Source organism: Puma concolor, chromosome D3 (genome assembly GCF_028749965.1).
Source record: "Puma concolor isolate L17-30 chromosome D3, mPumCon1.1.hap2, whole genome shotgun sequence".
Lineage (NCBI taxonomy): Eukaryota > Metazoa > Chordata > Mammalia > Carnivora > Felidae > Puma > Puma concolor.
Genome location: NC_141678.1, coordinates 27,469,914 through 27,488,884, shown reverse-complemented (window position 1 = coordinate 27,488,884; position 18,971 = coordinate 27,469,914). Strand labels below are relative to the sequence as shown.

Below are 18,971 nucleotides of genomic sequence, written 5' to 3'. Positions count from 1 at the left end.
GACTTGCCTATGGTTTTGCAATTCTCTGAGATTCCCGAATAAACCCACTTTTGTCTTAACGGACAGTTTTATTTTTAAGGTTTATTTATTTTTTATTTTAGATAGAGCATGAGCAGGGGAGAGGAGCAGAGGGAGAGGGAGAATGTTAAGCAGGCTCCAAGCTCAGCACGGAGTCTGACATAAGGGCTTGATGCCAAGACCCTGGGATCATGACCTGGGCCTAATTCGAGAGTCTGACACTCAACCGACTGAGCCACCTAGGCGTCCCTATTTTTAAGGTTTAAAACCAGCAACATGTGTAAGAAGAGGGTGTTGTGGCCGAGTCGGTGCCCAGCCAGGGACATGCCTGAGGAGTAGTAGGGAGGTTGATCCTGAGGAGTAGTAGGGAGGCTGGGGTGCAGGGGGAGGGACAGGTGCCTGAGAGCAGAATTCAAGTGGCCTGGAGCTCATGGTGGGGGGGGGGGGGGGCTGGTGAAATGACCAGCATGGGTAAGAGAGGTATGGTGGGTGTGGGCAGGGCTGCTGATGGTGGATGAGCCAGACAGCCATGCAGCTTTGCTATGATGGCAATGGGGAGCCCCTGAAGGATTTTCAGGAGGAGGGAAGATCATCTGTGAAAGGAAAAGTAGTCTGGTGACCATGGCCAGCTGCCAACGCTGACCTACTCTTGTGAGTTGTTTTTAAGCTGCTGTAGGAATCCCTGAGTTCCTGCCTCTAGGCCTTGACTCACCTGCCCCTTTTGTCTCTCCCTTTTTTCTCTTCAGCCCCAATGAGAGCAAGAGCTGGTAGAAAAACCATGACTGCCTCAGGAAGTCTCCCTTAGTGTACAGCAGTGGTGATGGTGTCCCTCAGGGAACATTAGTAAGGTCTGGGGGAAGGATGCTACAGCCATTGGGTGGGTAGAGGTCAAGGAGGCTGATAAACATCTTGCAATGCACAGATCCTCCCCACAACAAAGGATTATTCAGCCCTAAATGTCAACAGTGTCAAATAGTTAAGGGAATCCAATGCCCCAAGATGCATGAAGCACCAGGTGAGTGAGGCTGAGAGAGGCTGCCACCCACAGTCAGACCCAGCTGAGGGGGTGCCAGAATGTCCTGATGAGAGGTAGGAGGGGCCAAGGGGTGACCGAAGGGGAAGAAGGTGCTAAGGCTGGCAGTCAGGGCAGGTCCCTCCCAAGAGAGGATATCTGGGGCTCCGTTGGCAGGCCACCTACAATGTTGGAAGGGCATTGGAGGCAAAGGGACAGAGGGTGGGAAGGCTTTTATGAGTGAAGGGAGGCCCAAAAGAGGTAGCAAAGCAGATGGTTTTGCTGTCAGCCCCAAGGGCAGCACTGAGGGCCTGAAGGGGTGGCTGGGGGTAGAAACTGTGGGGGCTGCAACGGTTCCAAGAGGAAGCTGGAGGTGCATGCCTGTACGTTGGGTGGGCGGTGGGACTAGACGGACGGGAGAGGAACAGAATTGGGCAAGCCCTTAATGGGCCTCCTTTCCCCGCTCACGCCATAGGTCTGGGAAGGAGGCCAGATGGCCTCCTTAAACGTCCCTGTACGCACGAGGAACGACACCACATTACAGCCTTAATGGCTTCTACGTCCTCCCGGCCTCAGCTGTGAGTCCGTGAGGCTCAACGACCACGCAGGAGCCCAGGTATGCAGGTGTGTGATGGCGCCGACGCGCGGGCTCCGGACCCACAGGGCCAGCATGTGGACCGGGGAAACTCAGGGAGAAATCGCACACTTGGTTGCGGACCCAGTCCCTGGAGGCGCGGAGTCTCTTAGGGGAAAGATGAAGCTGGGAATAGGCATCCAAGAAGGCAGGGTCTTCTTTGAGGGTGTGGCCACAGGCTGAGAAGGAGGGTTTCAAGCGCGTTTGGCGCCATTGGGTGACCGAGGCGGCCGCAGAACGTACCGGATGTGGGAACTCTCAAGGGTCTGTCCTCCTAGGGGAGAGGGCGCGGCGCGGAGTCCAGGGCGGGCTTTCCCTAGCAAGGTGGCTCAGATCCTAGGCCGGGGCGGGGCCTCCCAAGGGGAGGGCGCCACTCAGGGCCTCCCGACGTGGGGGTGTGGCTCAAGGGCGGGAGGCGGTGACCCCCAGGAGAGGGCGCGGCTCAGGGTGCGGAGCGGGGTTTCTAGGGCGGAAGGCGCGGGTCCTGGAGCGGGGCGGGACGGAACCGGACTTCACAAGGAGCCCACGCGGCACAAGGCGTGGTGCGGGGCCTCCTGGCAAGGGGGCGTGGCTCAGGGCGCTGGGTGGGTGGGGGTCTATCGGAGAGGGCCGTGGCTCAGCATCAGGCGCGCATCCTAAGGCAGGGCGGGCGGGGCCTCCCGAAGAGAAAGCGCGGGTCCTGGGGCGGGGCCTTTAGAAGAGAGCGCGGCTGAGCTCGGGGCGAGGCGGGGCCGGCCGCGCGTACTTAAGCAGTCTTGGCGCTTGCGGACGCCCAGCCATGGCTCTGAGGTGCATCGTTTCTGTGCTGCGCTTCGGCACTCCCCGCGTCGCCCCACTGTCCACGGCGCCCGTGCCTCGCGAGCAGTCCGCGGCTGGCGAGCAGTCCGCCGCAGGCCGGGAGGCCACTCCAGGATGCCGGGCGGCCGAAGGTGCGCGACCGCCGTTGCCCGTCGTGGACTTCGGCAACACTCAGGAGGCGTACCGCAGCCGGCGCAGCTGGGAGCTGGCGCGCAGCCTGCTGGTGTTGCGCTTGTGCGCCTCACCTGCGCTGCTGGCGCACCACGAGCAGGTGCGCGGGTGGGCATGTGGGTGGGTAGGTGCGCAGCGGAGCGCGCCGGATCCTCTGCGTGTTCCGGGAGCCGTTATGGAGTTTCACTGTAAAGCGGGGGAGCGCCTTGAGCATTGCCTGTAGCCGGGAAGTCAGGAAGGGGAGGTGTTTCCTGCATTGTCTTTTGAGCTTCGTGAATTTTCCTAATGCCAGTTACTACCAACTAAAAACAAAGACCAGTTTCTGAATTTTTAAGCTATGTGCTCCTTGTGGTGATGCAAAGTTGTCACCTGAAAATTGAGTGTTTTAAATGTTGCCTAAAAGGGAGTCTTGGTGGTATTGAAGGGTCTTGGTTTCTCAGAAACTGTGACTCAGGAGCTCGCCAGACACAGCCACTCCGAACAGTGTTGAGGGAAAATGGGAAGCCCCTTGAACTACAGCTTTTTTTACTTCAATATAGTAACTTGTGAAAAGTGTGTGGGCTTTGGGGAAGTAAAAAGCAGAACGCCGTCTTAGCCACTGTCAGTCTGGGTGTATGGAGATGACAGTTATTTCAGGGTGATCCTGGAAACAGTTTGCAAAGGTGCATGTTGGTGCTAAGTGTCTGGAAGGCTCTTTATGCAGGTGGTGTTGATTTCTCAAGCGAGGCTGTGCTGAGGGTATCATAACTGCCTCCCTTGGTCCCTGAAGGAGGAGGAAGGGGCAGAACTGGAGTTATGGAGGCTTCTGGAAGTCATCTGTGTTTGCAGTAGATGTGGATGTCCTGAGGCAAATTTGTGGCTGTGGAGAGCCCAGGCCAACTGGAGAGGAGGGCAGAAAGGAACACTTGGGGTTCAAGGAAGCCTGGTGAGGGGTGGAGGTGTTGAGGACCCTTTGAGGAGCACCAGCGTCTGAAGGGCAGAAAGGAGCAGCAAGTTCTGGAGGTGCAGGGGTCAGGAGGGAGGAGGCAGCTGGGGCGGGGGTGGTGGGTGGGAACGACTAGGGGAGAAAGTGGCTGGCCATGAAGTCTCCGTGGAGGACAAGGACAGGGACCTGGCTCCTGCTGTTGGGGCATCATGGGACTGCTGGGTGGGACTGGGATGCATGGGGCAGAAGTGGTGCAGGAGCTGTGCCTGCTGCCATGTGACTGGAAGGGAGGGAGTGAAGGCTGGAGCCATCTAGGCCATATTTCTCTGAGCTTTCTAACTTTGGATCAAAGCCAGAGAGAAGCCAGCACAGCTGAAGACCGTGGGGGTGCTGTGGGTGACCACTGTCCAAGTGCCAGAAAGTGCTGGAGTGCAAGGACCACTGTAGGTACCTGGAGGTGTGGGGAGGCTTATCCCAGGCTCCCCTCCTGTCCCACCTGTGTCCTGGGGGTGCCTTCAGGGAGCCCACTAACGGCACTCTGTCTGCCCCCTGTGGGACCTGTTCCACCACAACATTGCTAGGGGTCACACTGGTGCCGTGGCCTCAGTGCCTGGTGCTGGAGGAAATGGGGCAGAGACCAGGCTGCAGGGTTGTAGGCTGCTCTTCAGAACCAGCATTTACCTTGTCCTCTGGCCTGCAGTGAAAATTCTTCCTGCTGAGCAGTGTGGGTCTGTGTGGCACCTTCGTTGGGGCGGAGTGGGGGATCATCAAATCCGTTCCCAGGGAGTATCAGCCTGCAGGAGCTCAGTTGGAGATGCTGCATTGGTTTGGCACCCAGTTTGTCCCTTCCTTGCCAGAAGACAAGAGTTTAGAAAACCCAAGTCTTCCATGACAAAGGCTTCTGTACTTGGGTATAAGCCAGTGCAGAAGAGGGTAACAGAAAGGGAAGGAGACAGGATGGATGGTGATGGTGGCCTTTGTGGGACAGAGAACTGGCTTTACCCCTTCTTGATCTGCACACATCTGTTTGAGTCTTTTACAGTGAAAGTGAGTATATGTGTTCCTGGTGTGAGTTTCTAAACCCATGAAGGATGCCCCTACCTGGAGAGGAGGGGACGCCACCCTCATCTCAGGCTGTGCCATCCAGGGATGCACCTGATGCCAGGATGGTTTTAAAGGGGCGGCTTTGCTCTGGAGATAGCTTTAAAACTGCCAGCCCTGTCCCATGTGGTTTCATAACCTTCTGTAATAGGCTGGCCTCCCCTTTGGCAGAGTGAGAGGGTAAGTGACCGGCTCAGTGACCTGGGTGGCCTTCCCTGTCATTCCCTCTGAGCCCCGCCTACACCTGAGGAGCTGGTCAGTGCGAAGTGCAGGGTGTGCGGGAGGTTATCAGCCCAGGCCCCCCCCCCCCCCCCCCCCCCCCGAGCCAAATTCCAGCATCTGCCTTGCTCCTGCTTCTTCTATTAACATTGGCTGTGGCTGCTTTTGTGCTTCGTCAGCAGAGCTGAATAGTTATGACTGAGACTGTGGCCCACACAGCCTATGTTATTTACCATGTGGCCCTGTACAGGAAAGTTTGCTGGGCCAAGAGTAGAAGACTGGCCCATTTCTGCACATGGTGGTTTCTGACAGTTCTCAGAGCTGATATGTACAATGTCGGGGTTTCCCAGAGCCAGATAATGATTTTGGGGTGTCAGATTCTGCCCCACCTGCCACTAGGGTGATTTTTGATATAATCAAGACCTGGCTTTTCCACTGGCGAGGCTGCTCTGGCCGATGGACTCCCTGACCACTGGCCCAGGCTGTATGGTGTCGAGACACCCTGTCCTATTCTCCCGAGTTGGCGCTGTAATTTTTTCTCATCCTCTTTATAAAAACAATGAGATGCAGGACACCTGGGTGGCTCAGTCGGTTGAGAGTGTCTGCCTCTTGATTTTGGCTCAGGTCATGATCCCAGGGTCGTGAGATGGAGCCCCACATTGCCCAGCACGGATCCTGCTTAAGATCCATTTTCTCTCTCTCTCTCTGCCCTGCTCCCCTTTTTCCCTCTCTCTGTATCTCTTTCTAAAAAAAAAAACCAGACAAAATCCTAATGAGATGCAATAAAATCAGACACGACTGCAGAGAGGACGCAGCAAGGCAGAGGTGATGGCCTGGAAACCCTTGTCCTTGGGACGCCCTGTGGTGCCCTCAGGTGTGGTCCTGAGGCATCTCCACCAAATGCCCACCTGTGATTCAGGGTGTGTCTGACTTCGGGCCAGTGTGAGGCTGCTCAGGACTGGTTTGAGGATGAAGGTGTTTGATTTACTCATACTTCTGCTTAAACTAGAGATTGTTCCTTGAAGCCCTGAATCAAGAGATGTTCCTCACAAAAGGGGTTCTGTTATCCATTGGGTTTGACAGACCTCCGGCTTTTTGTCTTGGAGATAAGTGGAGGGGGATAGTGAACACATAGGAATTCCCAGACAGGTGGCAGACGTGCCCTCCAAGCAGCCATCCCTTCCAGGCTCAGGGGCCTCCATTGTCCTCACTCCTTCCTGCCCTGTCTGTTCTTACTGCAGGAACTCCGTTCCACCTCCATGCCTTGGCAAGCCCCCCTCTCTGGGTCTAAGTTAGCAAACATTTCCCACCCGTGCTCTGGCAGTCACTCCCTCACCCCCTGTTCTGAATCACACCGTGGAGGTGCCTCGCTCCATCGAGGTCTCTTCCCGACTTGATGTGAGCTCCTTCTCTCTTTTGTTTAGCCTGGAATTGTACTGGGCACAAAGCAGTGACTCAGGACTTTGTTTAAAGGATGGCAGAAATTGAGGATATGGTGAAATGTGATTAGAGGAGCTGAGTGCTTTACGGGCAACTGTCTTCTTCAGGGGCATGTCCACTCTAGCTGTGGGTCTGCTGTGGCCCTGGATGACTGTGTACTTCGTAGAAGGCCACCTGGCTTATTATTCGCCTAATGTTTGCTCCAGTTGAAGTTGGACTCCTTCTGAATTTAGCATGTGTTCATCTGCTCAGTAACTACTAGAGGGCCGGCCCCTTGCCAGACACTGTTTCAGGGACTAGGAATAAGCAGTGAAAAAAACATTAAAAAATCTGGGTGCTTGCCTGCTAGAAAGTTGCACCAAATCCTCCTACCTGGCATAACCCACTGAGGTATGAAGACAGAGGATGTTACGAACACACCCACTGCTATTCCCAGAGAGACCTGCTATTCATTTCTTTATCCACCAAATGATAGTCTGGCACTGCTATGTGCTGCTTGGGTCACCCGTGAGTGTGCAGGGCAGAGAAGTGTGAGTGGCCGTGGGGCGGCACTGGGACCTCTGCCCTGCATGATGAGTAGATTGACAGTAGCTACAAGTGGAGAGGCAAGCTGCTTCCGGTGGTGTCCACCGTTACATCAAGGCCCTGAGTTGTGTTTGACTTTGGGAGATGTGTGTCAAGGCTTTATGGTTGGAGCAAAGTAGGTGGGGAAGCAGGGGTGTCCTGCTGGGATGGGGGAGGCCAGGCAGCCAGGACAGCCCTTTCCCTCTACCTTTCAGCTGCTCCATCTCACCAGGAGACTTCTGGGGCAAAGGCTGTTTGACAAGCTGATGAAGATGACCTTCTATGGGCAGTTTGTGGCTGGTGAGGACCAGGAGTCCATCCGGCCCCTGATCCAGCACAACAGGGCCTTTGGCGTGGGCTCCATCCTGGACTACGGGGTGGAGGAGGATCTGAGCCCCCAGGAGGCGGAGCACAAGGAGATGGAGTAAGGCCTGCCTGGGCATTGGGTTGTAACCCCAAAGCATCCTGGGGCCACCTGGGGCTGGGCTGGGAGGAGGTCCCTAAAGATAGGAGGGCTTGGTCAGTCTGCTTACCAGTGGCCCTCCTGTGTTCCGCCTGGGGTTCTTGTATTTTTTGCTCTGTGAGGATGACAGCTCTGGGCTTTCACAAAAGGTCTTGCGTGCACAAGCCTAGAGGAGGGGCAGGGATAGGGGTTGGCAAACCATGACCCACAGCCCAATGTGGCTGGCCTGCCTGGTTTTGTGTGATTTGCAAAGTGAGATTGGTTGTTGCTTTTTTAAATGGTTGAAAGAAAACAAGAATACTATTTTGTGACACTTAAAACAAATTTTTTTTTTAATGTTTATTTATTTTTGAGAGAGACAGAGACAGAATGCGAGTGGGTTAGGGGCAGAGAGAGAGGGAGACACAGAATCCGAAGCAGGCTCCAGGCTTCAAGCTGTCAGCACAGAGCTTGACGCGGGGCTTGAACTCATGAGCTGTGAGATCATGACCTGAGCAGAAGTCAGATGGTCAACTGACTGAGCCACCCAGGCGCCCCTATTTTGTGACACTTTAAAGGTATATGAAATTCGGGGCGCCTGGGTGGCTCAGTTGATTAAGTGTCCAGCTTCGGCTCAGGTCATGATCTCACAGTTCATGAGTTCAAGCCCCGTGGCAGGCTCTGTGCTGACAGCTCAGAGCCTGGAGCTGCTTTGGATTCTGTGTCTTCCTCTCTCTCTGTTCCTTCCCTACTCATGCTCTGTCTCTCTCTCTTTCTCTCTCTGTCTCTCTCAAAAATAAACATTTGAAAACAAAGTATATGAAATTCAAATCACTTTTGACCTAGAGGAACAGAGTTGAGTAGCTGTGACAGATGCCATATGGCCCACAAGGCTGAAGATAGAAGCTACCTGACCGTTTACAAAAACCGTTTTCTGACCCTGATGTAGGAGGTGCTCCGGCTTTCTGTTCTACTAAAGCATTTCTTCTGAGGCATTGCTAATCTGTTGGACAGGTACCACTGCCCAACCCTTGCCTAGCTCTTGGGAGGATTTTCTAATTAGCAGGTGGGCCCTGCCTGGTAAGTATGGAGCCTGTCAAGCCTGGTGCCTACCCAGGGGTCCAAGAAGGGAATGTGCAGCCAGGAGCAGTGTGACGGGCTGGCCTGGGGTCTCCTCCTGAGATCACCAACTTGCTGTAGGACCTGTTCTCTGGGCAGTGGGTATAGGGACAGATGGGTACCTCCCTGACCTACATTTCTGGGCCACAGAAAAAAATTAGAGGACAAGGTCACCCTCTGCTTCCGGGAGAGGTGGCCTCACAGTAGATCCCGGCAAGACCAGCCCTTTCTGTGCAAAATGCCTGGTTCCTGTGCTGATACATGCACCCCTCCATGCCAGGCCCTTGCTTGCATTTGGGACCCTTAGTTCTGATAGCAGCTGTGCCCAACCACGTGAGGCTCGAGACAGGCCTGCTGAGTAACCTGCCCTGTCGCATGCTGGGGTGTTTGCTCTGGCATGGGGACAGGAGGGGAGGGGAGGGAAAGGCATCACATGAGGCTCCTGCCCTGGGAACGGAATGTCCAAGCCAAGCAGCAACAGCAGCAGAGGATTGGCCTGGGGAGCCCAGCCCCTGTCTAGCCATTTGCTGTCTTAAAGGCAGGGTTCTCCAGTTTGGCACCCCTCTGTGTGTTCCTCACTGTGGCCTGGGGCTGCAGCCTTCAGTGAGGCTGCCTGTTGAATAACTAAGGGACTCTGTGTTCCCGCTGTGTCTAAGTTGAGGGCAGAGTGATTTCACAATAGGATTTTCTCCCTCTGGTGTGAAAAGACTTCTTTCCTGGGGTGATCTGGCTGGCTTCCTTCCTGTCCTGCAGGGGGAGCATCGGGATGTGGGCTGGCCTTGCCCTGTCCTGGAGCCAAGGAACCTGTGCCCCTGGGCCATGCTGCTGTTGATACCCATCATGATGTAGCAGCCCTGCTTGGTGGGCTTTGGGATGTGAGTGGTGGTCCCTCCCATCCTAACATGGTGCCCACCATCTGATGCCAGTGGCAGGTGTTCACTCATGCCCAGGTCTGCTGCCAGGCATGTGCCTTTGGAGAGGCCTGGACCAGGGTGACAGAACCAGGCTTGTGGGTGCTGGTTGAACATCTGTACTGTCAAGTTGCCTGCCTGGCTTCCTGGGTGTTTAGTCAAGAGTGACTCCTACCATGCAGCCTTCATCCATGCAGCCCCCCATGCAGAGAACTACTTCTGTGTCCCGGTGGGGCCCAGAGGTCTGTTTTGCTAATCCTGTCACGAGGCACATAGACCCTGCTCTGGGGAGTGATATAGAGGCCACTACCCCAAATTAAGGCCACAGGGGTTGGAGTAGGAAGGGTACAGGTGGTGCTGGGCCTGCTGTGGGCATAACCATGTGAAGCACAGAAAGGATAGAAGTGTCTGAATGCACAGGAGGCCCAGCAGGCCTCCTGAAGTTCTGAGGACGGGATCCTGGAAGGGATCCCTGGGCAGGAAGCAGGAGGTAGGAGGCTACAGGTGGCAGAGGGAGAGAGTAGCCACGTATGGCGGGGGCGGGACGGTGTTTCTCAGAACACCTGGTAGAAGGCAGGAGCCCCATAGGGTCTCCCCAGTAAGCTGAGAGCTGTGGGGATAGGGAAAGTGTACCTCCTGATGATTGACTATGACGAGGACATCTGGGGATAGTGTGGATGGCAGGTGTGTCTGTCTTACCTGTGCAGACACAGGACTGGCTGGTGGTGGAGCCCCAAGGTGGGGGCAGCTCTATAGGACTGGTGTGCGCAGAACACTCAGGTGCTGCCTGGAGCCAGGGTCTGAGGGGCTAGGGATGTGGATGTGCAGGCAGGAATGAGCTCCACTGGGCTTGTCTGTGCTTCACTCCTTCCTGCTACCTTATTCCCCTCACTTTCTGCTTTTTTCTAAAAGGCGTCCAGTCAACACATCACCCAGTGTAGTGAGCTGAGCTTGGAGGTGGCCAAGAGATGGTCAGGGCCTCCCTACTGCCTCTTCAACCCCCTGGGCCACTTGTATTCATCTTCTTCTCCCCTCTGCCCCTTGGCGCATTCTCTTCCCTCCTTCACATCCTGGGCCATGCATGTGTGCATACGTGTGTGTGCGCGTGCTTGCACTGGGCGGTCTCTTCCGTTCCCTGCCAGTCACGTGACCCTCCTCCCTTCCACTGCACCTGGCAGCTGCCATCTTTGTCTTCTCGTGACCCACCCACCAGGTCTGGTTGACAGTGTGACCCTGATCCTTCTCAGTGCCATCTGCTCAGAGACAGGCCACTGTCCCCCTGACCACATGGTTGTGCAGCCGACCCAGTTCCTCTGCTCAGTCCATTTCTAAAGTGCTTCCTCTCTGGTTTGTGCCCAGAAGGTTCATGGATGGAAATAGCACACTCTGACTGCTTTCCTGCCACTGAACCTACTGGCAGTGAGGATGGGAGTGGCCCACACCCTTTGGAGGCTGGCTGGGGCTTGGAGGGTGGGTAGGCCAGCTGTGGAAATGTTGAGTGGGCACCTTACACAGTGCTGGGTCCCTGGGGGCCCATGTGAAAGAATGCAGCCTACCTAGAAGGCAGGGACCTTGAAGGTGAATACTTGTGTTTCCCTGAGCCATGGGCTCTCTGTGGTTACAGAGAAGGCCCGAGTCCCCAGCAGCCATCGTCCTTGCTGGTTAGACCCATGCCTTAGTGCAGATGGTGGGTCCTGAGTCATGCTATTTGCCTGGTTGTACCTGGACCACAGCTTGGGGCTGGTCTTACAGGTGCTCCTTGTTCCCAGTGGGGATGTTGTGTGTGGGGCTGACCCCCTCCCTTATGTTACTGAGTCAGATATTGTCACACAGGCACACCTCACCCTCTTCTGTATGTCAAGCATATATGTCTAGTTGGCATGAAGTGGCTCTTGTCCCCTGTTCCCAGGTGGGGGTCTTATGGGCTGTGTAGCCATGTGCGCGGCCCCTGTGAACTGTCCCAGCTACTGGGACTCCCGGGTCCTGACCTGGGCATCCTGGCTCACAGTTGCCAGATATGGGCCCTGGGGTTACACAGGAACCAGGGTCTAAAGGGAGGGCTCCCTGGAAGGCGGCTGGTAGCCCTTGGGTGCAGGAGCAGGGAGGTCAAAAGCTGCCTTAGACCTTTGATTCAGCTTGAGGCTACCACAGGTGCAATTAGCTTTCTGTGGCTTCGCTGGCTTTACCTCTGTCTCAAGTGCCCCAGCGCAGGGGGTGGGGGATGGGGAAAACACTGTCCTTTTCCTGTGAAGTATGGGCAGAACCTCAGGGGCCCCCAGGGGTCTGAGCATTTAGGAGTTCACCAGATAAGCCACAGGGCTTCAGCTGCACTCTTTCTGTGGGAACTGATTTAAGAGGCTTTAAATACAAAGTCAGATGATGGACAAAGCTGCTCGAATGCCACTCCAGGACAGTAATGGTGAGCGGCTCCTTCATCTGAGTAGGCTTAGCCATGACATTTGCTGTCCCAGATGTCATAGCCACTGAGAGGGGGATGGTGTCTGTTGTGATTCTGGCAGGCATTCTGGGTGAGGGGGCACCTGGGTGGGGGCAGACCAGGCAGGGGTGGCGAGGGCATGGCCAAGGGACTGCAGGGAGGCCTGAGGGTGGGCAGAGGCAACCATGTTCTCAGACTGGCCTCACTGATCTGTCCTCATGAGGACTGGGGGGTGTTATTCCCTTGTGATGGGAGGCCAGGGGAGGGCTTGCATTTTAAAAGAAAAATTCTGGTTACTGGTTAGAAGATACACCTAAGGGGCAAGACTGAAGCAGGGCGCTGGCAGGCAGTGGCTGGAGGTGGGGCTAGCTGTGCATCTGGGCAGGAGCCCAGAGCCTGGCCTGGGGTTCCTAGTGGTTGGAGGTGCCTAGATGCAGGGGGTTTAGGGCAGAGCAAGCGGCCTCAGCTTTGGGAATTTTGTACTTTGGTAATTGTCGGGCTCCAGTTCCTTATCAGTCCTGGCTGGCCCTGAGGCTCTGTCTTCCCCTCAGAAGGAATGCCCCCATAGTTAGCTTTCATCAAGCACCTCCTCTTTGCCTTGGGCTATCAGCTAGTTTTATTCACTCCTCACCTATCCATGAGGAATCTGAGCCTTCTCCAGGGTGCAGAGCTTGTAGGCCAAGTTGGTATGTGAGGCTGCTGCCCTGCCCTGCTCAGGGGAGGTGACCCTGCAGGCCTGGGGTGGGTAAGGAGGTGGGTGGGGCACCTGAGTCACTCTTACCTGCCCAGGCTAACCCAGCTATTCTTGTACAGTCCGCCATGTCAGGTCAGGTTCAGGACTCCACTCCTGGCTTCCTCTCACCTCTGCTTGCTCAAAGGGAATAAGTGCTTGTCACTTGCAGCCTGAGGTGGTGTGACCCACCCTCACCCTCTTGTTCCTTCCCACAGGTCCTGTACATCGGCTGTAGAGAGGGAGGGCAGTGGTGAGTATGAGGAGGCCATTCAGGAACAAATAACTTTCACCACCTGCCCCCCTCACCCTCACCACCCCTACTTGGGAGACCTAGGTTCAAGGGCACAGGCAAGACTTGGGGCCAAGGCTCCTCCCTGTGCCTATGTGGCTTCTCCCTGTGTGCACCCAGGTCATTACTCCAGATCTGCTGACATCCTCAGGGCCTTCCCAGGGGTCCTCATCCCCTTGTCCTAAGTGGGTCTGGGTTCTGCCTTTTGGCCCGAGTTTGCCATGTGACTAGGATTTGGCCAGGGGGAAGGAACATTGAGTATAGGAGCAGGGAGTGGTGGGCAGCACAGTGGAGGGGGGCTGTGGCTGCTAAGGAGCCTGTCCTGAGGGAAGAGGGCTGTGGGCCATGGGCAGGTCCTGCTGGATGCAGGGGAAGCCCCATGTTTGCCTAGAGTGGGGTGGGAGCCAGAGCACAGCACAGAGCCTGTGTGTGCTCAGGCCATGTGCCCATCCCTCCAGGTACAAGTAAGAGGGAGAAGCAGTACCAGGCCCACCGGGCCTTTGGAGACCGCAGGGATGGTGTCATCAGTGCCCGCACCTACTTCTATGCCAACGAAGCCAAGTGTGACAGCCACATGGAGACGTTCTTGCGCTGCATTGAGGCTTCAGGTGGGGCCGGCTGTACACCTGCCAGGGAGGCTCAACCTCTTTGTGTAGAGATGCTAGTGGGTGAAAGCAAGGCCAGGCTAGAGCACTTGCCTGGGGCTTGGACAGTCATGAGGGATGACCATGGGTGACACTGGGGAAGATAGGCTGGGCTTAGGTCACACTGGGGTCACGCCTGAGTACAGCTCCTACCCAAGGAGCCTAGCACCTCCTGCCCCTTCCTAGGTACTAGTGCCCAGATGTGAACCTCAGTAAGGCTGTCAGTGGGCTGAGCAGCACCCCCATATAGGTCAGGGGCTTGAGCCTCACCACATGTGGCACTGGGGTTTGCCAATGGCTGTGCTGTTGCCACAGAGGACTCCTCCTGCCTGGCCTTATGTGGAGAGCCTGCCAAGGGAGGTGAGTTAAGTGGGCCTCTGAGTCCTTTACTCTTTAGGACATCCCCCCAGCCACAGTGCAGCCCACCATGTGGCCCCAGCAGCCCTTCCATCAGTGGGCTCTGTACCTTCTGGACGCTAGAAGGAGTAGGAGTGAGTTGTACTCAGAAGCAGCCTTCTGAGATCAGCGCTGGGGAGATGCCAGGCAGAGAGGGTCCAGAGCATGGTGCGCCTCCTTACCTCTGTGCCTGCTCTGCCTGAAGCAAAGGTCACAGAAGCCAAGATGGGTCATGGGTTTCTGGAAGGGAGGAGAGAGGCAAGTGTGATTGAGTGCCTTCGGTGCTCCATCCTGTGCTTCACTGGGCATTTCTGTGTTTTGTGAATCCCCCCACGGGCAGCCTGGGGTGCCAGTGGCATGGGAGAGGACATGGAGGCAGGGACAGAATGGGCCAGTCTCACTGGCTCCTTTGCCCACTGCATTCCTGGGCCCATGTGGCCAACAAACCCTGCCAAGTTGCCTGTTCCCGCCTCCAAGGTGGGGTATCTGAGTAGCTGTGTACATGGGCATTTATGGGCTTGGTAGAAACATGGTCCTTCTGCCCATAAATGGTTAGCCAGTAGCCCAGGATATCTGACTCCTTGCTGGGCTGTTCCCTCCTGTTGGGGGCAGGGGGCAGCAGGGATCCTTGGTGCCACCCACCTTAGCCTGAGATTGCTGAGCTGTCACTAGAACTACTTCTAGGGAGGGTAAGGCATGCATGCTGGGGAGCAGGCAGCCCACCCAGACATTGCTGCAGCCCCTGCTAGGCTTGGATGGGGGAGGGGGGAGAGATCTGCTGGTCCCACTGCACTGTCATCAGTTTTGGCGACTGGATCATTCAAGCTCCCTGGTGGTCTTGGGGGCCCATCTGTCAGGGAGACCCAGTACCATGTATGTTGTAGGTAATTGATAAGAAGAGGGGGCCACGCCAGCCATTTGCAGTCTGTCACATGTCTGTCACTCTTGAGTGGTATACGCTCTGGGCACAGGCTCCTGGTCCTCCTCATCCCCCTGTGGAGCCCTAATGGTTATTCCTGTGGCTTCTGACAGGCAGAGCCAGTGATGATGGCTTCTCAGCCATCAAGCTCACCGCATTGGGGAGACCCCAGTTTCTGGTAAGTGCCAGAACCTTCCACCTGCAGAGACAGTCTGTAAGAACTTGGGGCTGCTATGAGCATTAAGTGAAAGCTCATGTATTGGTACCTTGGTGCTGGGAGCCAGGCACACAGGAAGGACTGGGAGGGGGCCTGGAGCTATGCTCCCTGGGGGCAGGGAGCTGGGCATATGCCAGAGCCGGTGCCTCAGGCCTGCACTTGCAGCTGCAGTTCTCAGACGTGCTGACCAAGTGGAGACGATTCTTTCACCAAATGGCTGCAGAGCAAGGGAAGGCTGGGCTGGCTGCCATGGACATGAAGCTGGAGGTGGCAGTGCTACAGGTGGGACAGCCCTGCCCTCGTGGGTATGAGTGGGTGGACACAGTGGGGGCTTGGGAAGGAGCCCTGCCTGGGGGGACCTCGCCAGGCAGTGTTTGAGGTGGGTTCCCAGAGGTTGAGGACATGCTGGGCGGCAGGATTTAGGGAGGGGGGTACTTGCCCTGCACATGGCTGAGTGCTGGCTTTGGGTTTGGGAAGGGGCATCAGGGACAGGTAGGACTAGACCTGTCTATGGAACAGAAACACAGGCCAAAACTATCTTGTTCTTGCTAATGGTGTAATAAAGTCAAAAGAGCAACACAAATGTTCAGGGAAACAGGAAATGTTAGTGAATGGGGCTGGGGCACGTCCATGGGAATGCCACCTTCTCACTTCTCAAGGAAAGTGTGGCAAAGATGGGCATCGCATCCAGGACGGAGATTGAGAGCTGGTTCACTGCGGAGACCTTGGGCGTGTCTGGGTAAGAGTAGCCCCCTAGCTGGGAATTTGGGAGTGTATGCTCTGGTTCAGCCATGGTTACAGCTGAGCCGCAACGGCTTCTCCCAGTCCTGATTGCCCTCCTGAAGAGCATGGGCCTGGGGTGACAATGCTGAAGGACCTGTTCCCTGAGACATACAGCAGGAGTTGACAGGGAGTCTGGAGTCCTGGGGGCTGGGGCTGCAGCTAGCCCAGGGCTAGCTTAGACAACAACCGGCAGGGCTGCTCACAGAATTATTCGGGTCCTAGCATGAGGGTGCTACACTCAGCCCTTCCTGGGACCCACACGGCAGGTAGGTGGAGGGTCAGGGCAGCTGAGATCCTGGAGGGGCCCATGCCTCATCCTGAGAGACCTGGGGGCTGGACCTGAGGTCACCAGGTTCCCTGGACTGGCAGAGGCTGTCCCCTTACGTGCAGGGTCTGCCTCCTTCCTGGCCTCCCGTGTTTGGCTCTTTCCCAAGCCTGACATGGCTCGTGGTGTTCTTGGTGTTCTCCCTGGGTTTTTATAGCTGCCACCACCCTGATGCAAGAATGTTCTGGTTTTGGTTTCCATTTTGTAAACAGAGGATGATGTTAACATTTTGTCCTTTGAAACTGAAAGCTGAGGTAAGTTTTGTGGGGGTTGGGCTTGGGATGCTCTTTTAAGGAATGGGCTGGTTGGGGCCTAGGCCCCCCCACAGATCCTAGCACCCGTGTGCTGATGCAGCTTCTTACACAGCACTCTGGACCTACTGGACTGGAGCAGCCTCATCGACAGCAGGACTGAGCTCTCTAAGCACCTGGTGGTCCCTAACATGCAGGTGATGACCCCTCGCCCCCTCACCCTGTCTCACAGGGGCACAAGGCTGAGAAGGGAAATGTTCCCTGTTGCTTTCCCTGAGGCAGCAGCTGGGGTCGCAGCTGGATGAAACCAGAGTCCTTCCTGGCTGCGTAACACCCCTGTGGTCTGGAGGAAGAGGACAGATCCATGAGTGCCCCACAGAAGGGGAGAGACACCTGTGTCCTCTCTCCTTGCATGTCAGGTCACCTCAAACCTAATATGATTACTGGCCTGAAATGGCAGTAATCATATTATCTCACGTCACAGTTCTGGAAGGACAGGGCTCAGCTTGGGTGGTTCTAGCTCAAGGTCTCCCTTGCGGTTCTCAGAGGGTGGTGGGAGGTGGGGTCATTGTGGGTCCCCACTCACACAGTCAGCAGTTGATGCTGGCTGTGGGCCAGGGCTTCCTTACCATGTGGTGGCTGGGTTCCTAGGTTGAGTGTCCCCTGAGAGCCAGGCGGAAGCATTATTACCTAGCTCCAGATGTCCCACAGCATCACTTATGCCCAGTTCTGTTTGTTAAAAGTTAGTTACTAGGCCAGCCTGTGTTCAGGGGGAGAGGAATGAGACCCCCCCCCCCCACCCAGCTGCCCCATCCTGCCTGTGGGAGGTGCCTGGAATTTGTGCCCTGTTTGAAACCACCCCTGAGCTGGGATGGAAAGCAGCAGAAGTCCCTTGGGAAAACATCCCACAGATAACTGCCTTCCACAAGTATCCTGCCCCAGCTGATGGAGGGCTCAGTCCCCAAGCTAAGACACCGAGGGCCAATGGAAGGGCATGCTTGAGGCCCCACTGAGAGTGCCCCGGGCAGTGTTAGTGGGCATTTGGGGCTAGCAGAGGGCCCAGGGCTGCACAGGCCTCCAGGGTAGGTGCTCCCCACCCACAAACCCACCCCCACCCCCACCCCAGCTGCTGAGCACCAGCTTTCTGCTGACCTGCCAGCTCCCTGAAGGCCACCACTGTCTGGAGATGGTGCCTCTGTCCCCGCTCTGTGTTGTCTGTCTCCTGCAACTTTTCCCTCCTGCTTGTAGCCACCACTCTTTCTCCGATCCCTCTCTCTGCTAGGGGCTGAGTCCTTCTGGGTGATCGGATGGATCAAGAGTTTCTTCCTCACCCTTGTGTGGGAGCAGACACCTTGGGTGTAGGTGTGACCTGGGGCGGCTAGCCCTGTGAGTCAGAGGGTGCTGGCTGGCAGCAAGGTTCTGGGGTACCATGTGACCAAGGCAGGGGATGGGGTAGCCTTTGCTGGTCCTGGGGTATTGGTAGGACCTGCACACGGGGGCAGGTGGGTGCCCTCAGGCAGAGGGAGCTGTGGCTTTGAGAGGTGGGAGCTTGGAGCCCTGCTGTGGCCTGACCATATGCTGCCCCAGACAGGACAGCTGGAGCCTCTCCTGTCACAGTTCACGGAGGAGGAAGAGCTGCAGATGACGAGGATGCTGCAAAGAATGGACATCCTGGCCAAGGTCGAGGACCCTGGGATGTGCCCAGAGAGGGTGGGGGGCACCTGTCTCACTTGATCCCAGTCAAACCTTCTGTCCCACCCCGCACTTCTCAGAAAGCCACTGAGGTGGGCGTGCGGCTGATGGTGGATGCCGAGCAGACCTACTTCCAGCCAGCCATCAGCCGCCTGACACTGGAAATGCAGCGCAAGTTCAACATAGAGAAGCCGCTCATCTTCAACACATACCAGTGCTACCTCAAGGTATGGCCCCTGCCTACTGCCCCCCACCTCTGCCACTGGTCTGCAGGTGATGCCCCTCACTTGAGTCCTGTGCTGGTGCTGGGAGAGGCCTCTGCCTGAGTGTGCCAGCCTCTGAGTGGGAGGAAAGGCCCCAGGACTCTGTTACTGGCTGTGTACTGGCCCCTTCTCTGGGCCTCAGATCCCAGACAGGGTTTTGAAGGGGTAGAAGGAAGATGAAGGAGGCTTTTTGCAGTCTGCTTCATGTGCCTTAATCCCTAAAATTTGAAGGCCTCATGAGTAAGTTTTTTCCTGCCATTTTTATTTCCTGCCATTTTTTAGTTTGGGTCCCTCTGAGGATCAGATGAAATCTCTGGTCCCCTTCCCACAAAGAGACTTGCTGAGAATCTTGCATGTACCTCAGGGAGCCCAGGGTGCTTGAGGGTGGGGTCGCTGAGCACAAACCTGGGCTGGGCTGCGCTGGGACCAGCCAGGTATTTGGAGGAGATGGTGTGGGATGGGTGTCAAGGCTCTAGGGCCGGGGGAAGTGGGTGAGTGGGTGGGTGGGTGGATGGGGCAACATCCCTTGACTCTGAGTCAGCCTGAGAAGACTCCGGAGAATACCGTGGCTGCTGGCACCTAGTCTGTCCCCCAACAAAGTTGTCCTCAGGCCACACTGAGGAGTCACCATTTCTTAGAGATGGAGGTTGGAGGGCCTTCCTCACTCA

At 56.2% G+C, this 18,971-nt stretch overlaps 1 protein-coding gene across 9 annotated transcripts in view; it reads left to right on the top strand.

Moving 5' to 3' along the window:
- The first annotated feature begins 2,256 nt into the window (after positions 1-2,256).
- The window catches only part of PRODH (proline dehydrogenase 1), a 72,986-nt gene continuing 56,271 nt past the window's right edge, over positions 2,257-18,971 (top strand). For 5 of the 9 annotated variants that reach the window (XR_015242396.1, XR_015242395.1, XR_015242394.1 and 2 more), the window contains exons 1-10: positions 2,258-2,733; positions 7,098-7,306; positions 12,740-12,774; positions 13,272-13,421; positions 14,886-14,950; positions 15,155-15,271; positions 15,649-15,728; positions 16,464-16,545; positions 17,936-18,028; positions 18,121-18,267. Coding sequence is in view for 4 of the 9 variants with exons in the window: in XM_086682219.1 (XP_086538345.1) it covers positions 2,443-2,733; positions 7,098-7,306; positions 12,740-12,774; positions 13,272-13,421; positions 14,886-14,950; positions 15,155-15,271; positions 15,649-15,728; positions 16,464-16,545; positions 17,936-18,028; positions 18,121-18,267 (1,269 nt within the window). In the remaining 5 variants the exon portion in view is untranslated. Of the gene's footprint in view, positions 2,734-7,097; positions 7,307-12,739; positions 12,775-13,271; positions 13,422-14,885; positions 14,951-15,154; positions 15,272-15,648; positions 15,729-16,463; positions 16,546-17,935; positions 18,029-18,120; positions 18,268-18,971 lie in introns of all 9 variants that reach the window. The other 4 variants (XR_015242397.1, XM_086682217.1, XM_025933445.2 and 1 more) reach the window with 3 other exon arrangements.